General features: G+C 47.7%; 1 protein-coding gene across 1 annotated transcript in view; it reads right to left on the bottom strand.

Moving 5' to 3' along the window:
• Nucleotides 1-10,609, bottom strand: part of Syt12 (synaptotagmin 12) — a 41,934-nt gene that overhangs the window by 23,938 nt on the left and 7,387 nt on the right. The window contains exon 2 of the mRNA XM_008822870.2: nt 7,625-7,681. Within this exon, the coding sequence (XP_008821092.1) occupies nt 7,625-7,658 (34 nt within the window). The 5' untranslated portion in view covers nt 7,659-7,681. The remainder of the gene's footprint in view (nt 1-7,624; nt 7,682-10,609) is intronic.

The following is a 10,609-nucleotide window of genomic DNA, read 5'->3' as shown; positions in this document are numbered from 1 at the left end:
ACAACAGGCCCGTCACAAGAAGGACCTCAGAGAGATATTATTGGCAACCAAGCCCCAGTACGGAGGGAGCTCATCGGTGGGATCCAGACCACAAAATAAGGTAGGGAAAAACCAGTGTGAGTACTGCAAGGAGGAAGGGCACTGGGTGAAGGACTGCCCCAAGAAGAATAAGTGATCAGCTAAGGTATTACCAGCTCTAATTGGGGGTGAAGACAGTGACTAGGGGAGACAGGGCTCAGGTCTTCTCCCTGAGCCTAGGGTAACCCTAAAAATAGAGGGGAAACCAATTGAGTTTATGGTGGATACTGGTACCCAGAATTCGATTTTATTGGAGCCAAGAGGGCCAGTGTCCTCCAGAACTACATGGGTACAGGGGGCAACAGGAACAAAGCCCTATTCATGGACTATCCGAAGAACAGTAGATTTAGGGAAGGGCTGGGTATCCTACTCATTTCTAGTAATCCCAGAATGTCCTTACCCACTTCTTGGCAGAGATTTATTGTCAAAAATGAGGACACAGGTCCACTTCACAGCTAAAGGAGCCACCCTGCTTCACAACGGGGCACCGGTTCAGGTTCTAGTCACCAACGACCTGACTGAGGAATATAGACTCCATCAGGAGCCGATCCAACCAAACCCTGATATATCAGATTGGCTCCAAAAATTTCCCCAAGCCTGGGCAGAAACAGGGGGTATGGGTCTGGCAGGACACAGGCCTCCCGTATATGTTGAACTCAAAGAATCCCTCCAGACCCCCACTAATTGCTCTTTTAGCTTCTGTAAAATGCTTGGCTGCTGCTTTAGACATGCCTAGACATGCCCTGGCATGCCCTGATCCCTGCCTGCTATCCCCCCCTTCCAGGAAACTATAGATTAAGCAAGCCCAGGCATGAAAACTGCCCTATAAGGTAAAAACGGAGCCTCCTGGTCCCACAGATAACAGTCAGCACATTCCACAACCCTAAGAATAGCACCTACCAATAAGAAACTTCCAGGGTTGCATCTTATACATCCAATCAGTTTAAAATTATGTTGGTGCACGTGCGGGGGCTCCTTGAACCAACCAAAATGTATCTTCGGTATCCCCCTCCTCTCTTTGTCTAAAACCTATAAAAGGCTCCAGTCTCCCTTACTCTGGGCTCTCAGCATGGATCTGTTGAGTTGGTGAGGTCTGAGAGCCCGAGCTTAAGCCCGAATAAACCATAAACCTTTGCTTTTGCATTTTGGTGTGTTGGGTCCTCAGTGGTCTTTTTGGGGTCCAGTGGATGAGGTACAACACATACACACAATGCATTTCTTTCTTTTCTTTTCATCTTTTTGAGACAGGGTCTCCCTGTAGCTCCAGCTGGCCTGGAACTTACTATGTAGACCAGGCTGGCCTCAAACTCAGAGATCCACCTGCCTTTCCCTCCCCAGTGCTGGGACTAAAGGTGTGAGCCACCTTTCTATTGGGAGAGCTCAGATGAAAAGCTTCAAACAATGGTTAGATATTTCTGGGGCTTTAAACAAATGAGTTGCTCTTTCCCTGTGGGTTCCCTGCCTTGAAGCCCTCAAAGGTCTCTTGCTTCAGAGACTCAAAGTGGCCCTCAGTCTGGAGGAAGAGAAAGATACAGAGGAGAAAAAGAAATGACTCTACTTGTACTTTAAGCCTTTTCCAGAACAATCCAGTATCCATCCAGTGATGAATGGTTAAACAAAACGTCACACACTCGTGCTGTGGAACATTATTCAGCAATAACAGGCCCAATGCTGAAACAATTATAATGTAGATGAACCTTGAGAGCATCCTGGCTGCTGCCAAAGCTGGTCACAAAAGCCACACATTGGCTGATTCTATTTATAGTCAGCCTCTGTGTCTGTGGGTTCAGCAGGAGGCCTGGATTGCGTGCAGTGCAGGGCCTGTACTGACCTCAAACAGACTTTTCTTTTGTCCTCATTTCTTTAACAGAGCAGGGTAACAAATATTTGCATAGGATTTACATTACGTTAAGTATTATGAGTCACCCTGAGATGGTTGAAAGTGCACAGGAAGATGTGTACAGGTTCTGTGCACATACTTCATGGGTCACTTGAGCATCTATAGATTCTGGTATCTGGGGGGAGAGGTCCTGGAATGAAGCTCCTGAAGATTCTGAGGGAAAACTGTTTAGGGACTGTTTAGAGTCCTAGGGAGATGGCTCAAATGGTAGGGGTGCCTGTTCCACAAGCATGAGGTCCTGAGTTCAGATCCCCAGCACCCAAGTCTGTGACCCTAGTACTGCAGGAGAGGTAGAGATAGACTGATCTCTGGCACTCGCTGGCCAGACAATCTAGCCAATTGCTGAACTCCAGAAACAGTGAGAGACCCTGTCTCAAAAAATAAGGCAGAGAGTGATGGAGAAAGACACTTGACACCAAACTCTGGCCTATGCACACACATGTACATATATACACACAAACATGCACTCACATAGTAAACATGGATAAACACAGTAGAAACAGAAAGAAGGAAGGAAGGAAGGAAAAGAAAGAAAGAAAGAAAGAAAGAAAGAAAGAAAGAAAGAAAGAAAGAAAGAAAAAGAGGAAACTGCTTAGACTTGGTAAAATAGGAGAGGCTGAGGGGATAGTTTCTTTTTGGGATAATGAAAATATTCTAAACACTCATTGCCTATTCAATATATTAGAAGCCACCGCAGTGTACATTTTAAAGTGGTGAATTATCCCACCAGTTTAGCTGAGGATAACCTTGAACTTCTGATTCTCCTACCTCTACCTCCTAAGTGCTGGGATTGCAGACATTTACCACCATGCCCAGTTAACAGTATAATAGTTGAATTTATTTTGTATTGTTTTTGAGATAGGGTCTTCCTATATAGCCCTGGCTGGCCTGGAACTCATTATGTAGAATAGGCTACAGGAGTGTGGAACTCCTAGAGATCTGCCTGTATCTGCTGGGATTAACGGTGTATGCCACCATGCCTGGAATTGTTTTTTGGGAACAGAGTCTTAGTATGTAGCCCAGGCTAGCCTCAAACTTGTGGCGATCCTCTTGCCTCAGCTTCTGGAGTGCTAGGACTACAGGCATGAACCATTACACCCAGGTTATAAGTGAATTTTATCTCGCCATAAATCTCTTACTTCAAACCAACAAACCAGCACCACAGAATTGAGGGGCAGCCACAGGCTGTGCTGGGCCTGGAGACAATCCAGATGCTCGGATGCTTTCCCTCTGCTGAACAGGGCACGGCTTTCTCTGTTGGTGTCTCTCTGTCCCCACACATAGTAATTTGCTCCCTCAACCATATCCAGTGAATCTTCACCTTGCACAGTGAATGATCCACGGAAGGGCCACAGGTACTAAAAGGTCCGGCTTCATTCTGCTCAGGACCCTGGCTCTGATGTCTGAAGGAAGTCACTGAGACACTGGGATTCACGTAGCGGGTGACCATGGGGGACACAGGACTCTCTAAACCATTTCTAGTATTAATGTTGTACTCAACTCAAATGGGGAAACTGAGGCTTGGGAAGTCTAAAGAACTTGTCTAAGGCCACAGAGACAGGAAGGGCTGGTGCTGAGTTTGTGCTCTGGCAGTCAGATTCCAGAGTAAGCAGGGGTGGTAACCACTGCCCTGTCTGGTCTTGACCTGGCCCAGCTCCCTACTGGTGAGAGGCAGAGAGGGATTTGAGTGGAGACTGAGATATAATAAGTACATAAAAATAAATAAATAAACAGGGCTGGAGAGATGGCTCAGTGGTTAAGAGCACTGGCTGCTCTTGCAGAGGACCTGAGTTCAGTTCCCAGCACCCACATGGTGGCTAACAACCATCTGTAACTCCAGTTCCAGTGGATCTGATGCTCTCTTCTGGCCTTGGTAGGCATTGCATGACACAAGTGCCCATACATACATATAGGCAAAACACTCATATGCATAAAATAAAAATAAATTAATTAATTAAAAAATAAGTAAGAGATAATAGAGATCACTGATCACTGAACATCCATCGGACACCATCTATGTGCTGGCACCTTATGGGCACGGGGAGCCAGCACTGAGTAAGTGAACTCTAGGTCTAGTCCCTGATCTCAAATAGTTCATAGAGGGTGGGGTGGAGAGGCAGATAAATATGCAGAACAGTATGCTGGGAATTGTGCTGGGAGTAGGCCAGGGAGGCTTTCTGGAGGAGGAATATTTAAGATGAGATGTGAGGAGCAGGCTGTACCACAGGGCCTAGGAGCTTAGGGCCAGCAGAATGGAGGATGGGGGTGGCAAAGGCCCAGAGCAGAATGCCCAATGGGAGGGAGGGATCAGGACACTATAGACCAGACAGTGTCCTTGCCCCTGCTGCCCCAAAGCTCAACAGGCCGGAGGACATGGCTGGGCCATCAACCAGGCATCCCTCCAGCACTTAGCATCCTCTGCCTCTTCAGAAGAGGAAAATCCAGGCTCATACAGCTGAGACATGGCAGTGTCTGGGTACAGATACCTAGGCTCCAAGGCATGCCACCATGTCACCAGCCCCTCTGAGCATCAGGGTCCCCATTGGGAGAATGGAGGGACAACAAACACTGCTCCATGCAGTGGTCACACCCTGGAGAATGTATTATTCTAAGGGGAAAAAAATCTCAATGTGTTTTCTGTCTGGTGTGAGTCACTCAGGCTTATTTATAACAGAGGAGATCTGGGAACAGCCTGAAGTTCCCACCAAGGGAGCCGGTGGGGGCTGGTGGTGCTGTCATGGTCTTTGAGAATGACAACTGAGGTCATTAGGATGGGGGGCATTGGGACATTTACAGCATTGTTAAGAAGAAAAGAAAATCACTCTCCACTATCATAACTGCATAGATTCAATATAAAAATCACACAGTGAAGGGACAAGGGCTGGGCAGACCAGGAGAAATGGAAAAGTCAGGCTGGTGTTTCAAAATCAGATGTGGTGCCATGCGTGGTGGGACATGCCTGTGAACCCAGCACTTAGAGGTAGGAGGATCGGGAGGAAGGAGGATCAAGAGTTCAAGGTTATCTTCAATTATGTATCAAGTTGAAGGGACTATGAATTTGAACTCTCCCTACTTACTCCTAACATTTCCTATTGACAGAATGGAAGCTGCAGGTTAACTCAAACCACAACCAAGGTATCTACAGAGGATCCAGGTACAGCCACACCAAGAATCTGGAGTGATCTTAAGTCTATGAACTGGGGATGAAATGGGAGAGTGCCAGGTCAGCTGGGCCACAGCAGGCCAGAGAGCAGCAGGGGGCTGGCCAGAGAGGGCCAGAAGAGAGGCCCACAGTCCCAACCAGGCTGTGGGCATGTAGAGGGGCACGGTAGAGTCAGGCACCCTTGTATGTGAGGGCCTCTTGTAGAGGTATTGAGGACTGAAACCCTAACCCTGGTTGGCAGAATTGGAGAGCATAGCTAGGGCCAAGGAAAGAAAAGCCTGGGGCAGGTGATATTGAATGATAAGAGATACTTATCAATTGGTTTTATGGAATGCCAGGCAGGGAAGGGTTCTCACAGAAAGTGCAGAAATGAGATGAGGAAGGAGGAAAAGCAGTCATAATGGCACCTCCCCTTGCCACACAGTGCTATTCTTTCCTTGCCAGACTCTAAGCTCTTTACGTATATTGGCCCCCTGAGTCCTGAAAACCATGCTGTAAGGCAGGTCCTATTACTGTCTCCACATTCCACACGAAGCTGAGAGGCAGAGGAGAGATCCACTGCCCAACAGTCTGGCTCCAGATCTGCACTCTGCAGTCTCCCACCTGAGACCCAAGGGCTTAGCCAGGCAGAGCACAGAAGGTGGTCAGACAGGAGGAACCGGCGTGTATAAAAGCTGGGAACTGGCGTGTATAAAGGCTGAATGCTGTGTCACATTTCCTCAAGGTCACACCATGGTCTCTGTGTGAAGACTGGTGGGCCTGCAGGTGAAAAGGGAGGACCTCTGACTGGGGACTAGAGAGGTGATCCCTAGCGCATCCTAAAGTTCAGAGGCCAGTGGGGGTACGTTAGGGTAGGAGCTGGGGTGCCAGGGAAAGCTGGGGGGGGGTTGGGAAATCTGAGGTCATAAGTCCCTTTCCTCAGTGAGGCTTACTTCCCTCATTGTGAGTAGGGAGGTGAGCATCTGGAAAAAAGATGGCAGCTATGTTTTGGCTATGACATCATTCACTACTTGGTATCAGGGCTACCTGTGTGTCTTGCATCTCCAGAGCATCTCCGAAGCTTAGTGCTACATAGAGATTGGAGAAGGGCTAAGCTGTGTTCTAGACACTCACTGATAGAAACCAGAGTTGGCTGAGACAAATGTCTCACCCTAGGCCCCGCTGTTAATAGTCACATCCCTATCTCAGGCCTGATAGAACACCACAGCTGCAGAAAAGCCAGACAACCCACTTCTCTTGCCAGGATGTCTCCCTGTTGTCCTCCAGCCCCAGTTATCAGCTAGCCATGGGAGCAGAAAACAGCTTCTTTGTTCTGTTCAAAGAAGCAACTCCAGGAGAAGGGCCCAAGGACACCTTGCTGCAGACTTCACAGCTGTGCGTGCCTTCTTTGTTTCCAGTAATATAAAATTCATCATCACCCCCTCACATCTTCACACGGCTTGCCTTTCCACAGAGAAGCAATGTCCCCACTGAACTGAATAAATCCTGTTCAGTCTGCTGCAAGGTCTGGCTCTGGTCTACCTAAACTTTATTCTTTCTCTGTCCTTCTAAATCTAACACTCACCATCTCTGAGCTCAGTGAGCTGATTACAGGATCCTGAGTCTAACACTGTTTGACACTGACTATCTCGGCTCCCTTTTACTTGTTGCTTCACAGACTCCAGGAGGGGCCATAGGCTCCTCCTCAGGGAGCAGTGGGACAGGGGTCTCATGGGGATCCCCTCAAGTCAAACAGAGAAAATCATTTTAACAGAAAGGATGTCAAGTGTGGTGGCACAGCACTTGGGAAGTAGAAGTAGATGGATCAGGAGCAAGTTCATCCTTGGCTACAGAAACAGTTTGAATCCATGAGGCTAGGGAGATGGCTCAGTAGTTAAAGTGCTTGCTGTGCAAGTGTGTGGACCAGAGTTTGGATTCCCAGAACCCACATACATGCTGGGTGAGCATAGCAGCCCACCTGTAATTCTAGTCTCTGAAGGCAGAGATCACCAGTGAGCTGGTTAGTGGAACTAGCCATATCAGTGAGCTCTGCATTTGACTGAGAGATCCTGCCTCAGGGAATAAGGTGGAAGAGCAATGGAAAATGATCCTGACATCAACCTCTGGCCCCACATGCACACACACATGTGCATGCATATGCTCCCCATATGTCCATACACATGCAGACACACACGCACACACACACACACACACACACACACACACACACTCAAGCGAAAATGGAAAAAGAGAAAAGAGTGTTTGGTGCCAGCTTGGGCTACATGAAACCAAGTCTAGCAAACAAAACAAAACAAAGCAGGAAGAATCCACTGTAGTGAAAAGCTGAGGAGAACTCAAATGGGTCCCAGAGTGATGTCCCCATGGCTGTCTGAGCTTAGGCACATAGGGTTGTTACTTGTGTCACTGACAACTCCCACCCCAGGCTTGGTGCTGTGCAGTGGCCCGCAGGTGTGGTTCTTGGAGGGCTTGTCTGGGAGACTCACCACTGAGATGATATTCTGTCACATCCACAGCCATGATGTCCCCTGCAGGGACTGGGACTAGAAGAGAAAAGAGTCAACCATGAGGGTTCAGAGCATCACAATCCTGCCTCTGTGGCACCTGTGTGCCTGTCACTTAAGTTCCTGCTCAGCAGTTGAGTGTGCTTGGTCAGCGTGGTTCCCACTCAGCTGTTCTCCTCCTCCTCCTGCTCCTCCTGCTCCTCCTCCTCCTCTTCCTCCTCCTCCTCCTCTTCTTCCTCTTCTCCTCCTCCTCTTTCTTCTCCTTCCCCATGCCCTCTCCTTTTTTATTTTTTACTTATTTTTCTTTTGAGACAGGGTCTCACTCTCTAGCCCTGGCTAGCCTGAAACTCACTCTGTAGATCAAGCTGGCCTTAATCTCACAGAGATCCACCTGCCTCTGCCTCTCGAGTGCTGGAATTAAAGGCATGCACCACCGTGCCTGGCTCTTCTTTTTTTTTTCTTTTAAAAAATATTTTTGTGTGTGTACATATGTGTACAGAAGGAAGGGGGTACTGGAGCTCCTGAACAGGTGGTTGTGAGGCACCATTTGATGCTGGGAACTAAACTCAGGTCTTCTGCTAGAGCAGTGCTTACTGTTTTTCCAGCTGGCCCGGAACTTGCTACATAGAACAGGTTGGCCTTAAACTCACAGAGATCAGCCTGCCTCTGCTGCCCAAGTGCTGGGAATAAAGGCATGTGCCACCACACCCGGCTGAGCAGTGCCTACTCTTAACTGATGAGCCATCTCTCCAGGCCCCTCCTCATCTTCTTGAGACAAGGTCTCATTAAGTATCCTAGACTGACCTGAAATTTTCAATGTTCCTTCCTCAGTTTCCCCAGTGTGGGAATTATAGGTACATGCCTCCAAGCCCAGCTCCAAGTGTAGTGTTAATATTAAAAAAAAAATTGTAAGTAGCTGGGAATGGTGGTTCATCCCCTTAATCCCAGAAGTCTCCCAAACAGAGGCAGGTGGATCTCTGTGAGACTGAGGCCAGTCTGGTCTCCATAGCAAATTTCAGACCAGCCAGGATTACACAGTAAGACCCTGTCTCAACAAAACAAAAGAAGTGGATAAAGGCAGGTATGGCAGTGCACACTGGTAATCCCAGCACTCAGGAGGGTGAGGTAGGAGAATCATGATTTTGAGGCAAGTCTGAGCAGCATAATGAGAACCTGTCTTGAAAAACACAATGATTTTGTGAGGAGGGGCTGAGATAAAGGGGTCATGTAGCCCAGGCTCACCTTGAACTTGCCGCATAGTTGAGGCTGGCTTTGAACTCCTGACCCTTCTGCATTCACCTCTCAAATAGGTGTTTTCCACCATGCTCCGATAGTAAAGCCTCCTTTTGATTGTGTGTGTGGTATGTGCATGTGCAAGTGCACTCACCTGTACGGGCAAGTGTGGAAGCCACAAGTTGATGTCAGGGTATCTCTCCTCAATCACTTCTCCAACTAATTTTTTGAGACAGGGTCTCTCAATGAACCTGAAGCTCCCTGTTCCGGTTAGACTGGCTGATGAGTGAGCCCTGGGAGCTTCCTGTCCTGTGTCCTGCCCCCTCCCCCAGTTACAAGCACAGGCCCATACCCGGCTTTTATGAGTGTTGGGGATCTGAGCTCTGATCTTCATGCTTGCAAAGCAAGCACTTTAGCCCCTGAGCCATCTCCCAGCCCCATAAAATCTCTTTTTAAGCACTCTAAAAATTCATTTCAGGGTTTCCAGATAAAGCGCAAGATACCCACTGAAATTTAAAATTCAATTTTAGTATAAGTATGCATGGGGTATAGTTATGCTAAAAATGAGTCGCTGTTTACCTAAAGGACAATTTGCTGGAGTCAGTTCTCACCTTCTACCATGAGGACAAAAGTTGCAGTATTAGCAGGTGTCCTGTGTTTGCATTTGCTGTCTCTCACAACCCCATCTCTATCCTAAAAGCAATAGCTGAGAACCACCACCGATCATTAGCACAGGCTTAGTATCCCCAGCCTCAAACTCACTTCCGGGCCTTCCATGTAACCTGGGGAAAAACAAAAGCCAAATTTCCACAATTTTTCCTCTTGACCCTTCCCTGAGGAGGATGCTTTCTTCCCTACACCACTCTCCTTGCCCCGATTTTATGAACCCCTAAGGTCTATGTTATTCTGGAAAGTTCTGGGAGCTCATATAAGCCATTACCTGAGCCCAGGTGACTGCTTAGTTTTCACTGTTATTGTTGCTAAGACATAAGTCTCAGGGTTGTTCTCTAAGTGGGTGGGTGGAGAAGGCTCTGGAATGAGAGGCTAGAATGAGCTGTACTGATTTCACTCAAGGGCAAAGAAGGCTGGGATTACCTCATCTCCACCTCTGGGTTCCCTTGCAGTTCATTAAGTACTGACACTGACATCCCAAAACCTGTAAGGCCCAGTCAGGTGACACAGGGTGAGGTCAGAACTATAGAGGGCTTGCCTGGCTCCAGATGCCTGTCTTTCCTTTCCAACAAGAATACCAACCAGGCATGGCTTAAAAAATAAGTCAGGGACTTAAAAATTTTTTTTTCAATTTTACATTTGTTTGTTTTTGTTGTGTATATGTGTGTATGTATGTCTGTGTGGATGAACGTGTGCCATAGTACATATGTGGGGGTCAGAGAACAACTTTCAGGAGTTGATTCTTTTCTACAATATGGCCTCCAGGGATTGAACTCAGGTCATCAGGCATGGTGGCAAGCACCTTAACCTGTTGAGCCATCTCGCTGGCCTGTTGTTTTGTTTTAATTTTTAATTTTTAATTTTTTTATTTTATTTTATGTGTATGAGTGTTATGCCTGCATGTAAGTAAGCGCACCCGTGTTGCTCAATGCCCTCAGAGGACAGAAGAGGCTGTCGGATCCCCTGGAACTGGAATTACGGACAGTTGTTAGCTGCCACGTGGGTGCTGGGATTCGAACCCAGGTCTTCTGCAAAAACAACCAGTGTTCTTAATTGCTGAGC

The sequence above is a fragment of the Nannospalax galili genome, unplaced genomic scaffold (genome assembly GCF_000622305.1).
Source record: "Nannospalax galili isolate Female #2095 unplaced genomic scaffold, S.galili_v1.0 scaffold89, whole genome shotgun sequence".
NCBI classification, from domain to species: domain Eukaryota; kingdom Metazoa; phylum Chordata; class Mammalia; order Rodentia; family Spalacidae; genus Nannospalax; species Nannospalax galili.
This window is presented reverse-complemented; position numbering and strand designations above follow the sequence as displayed.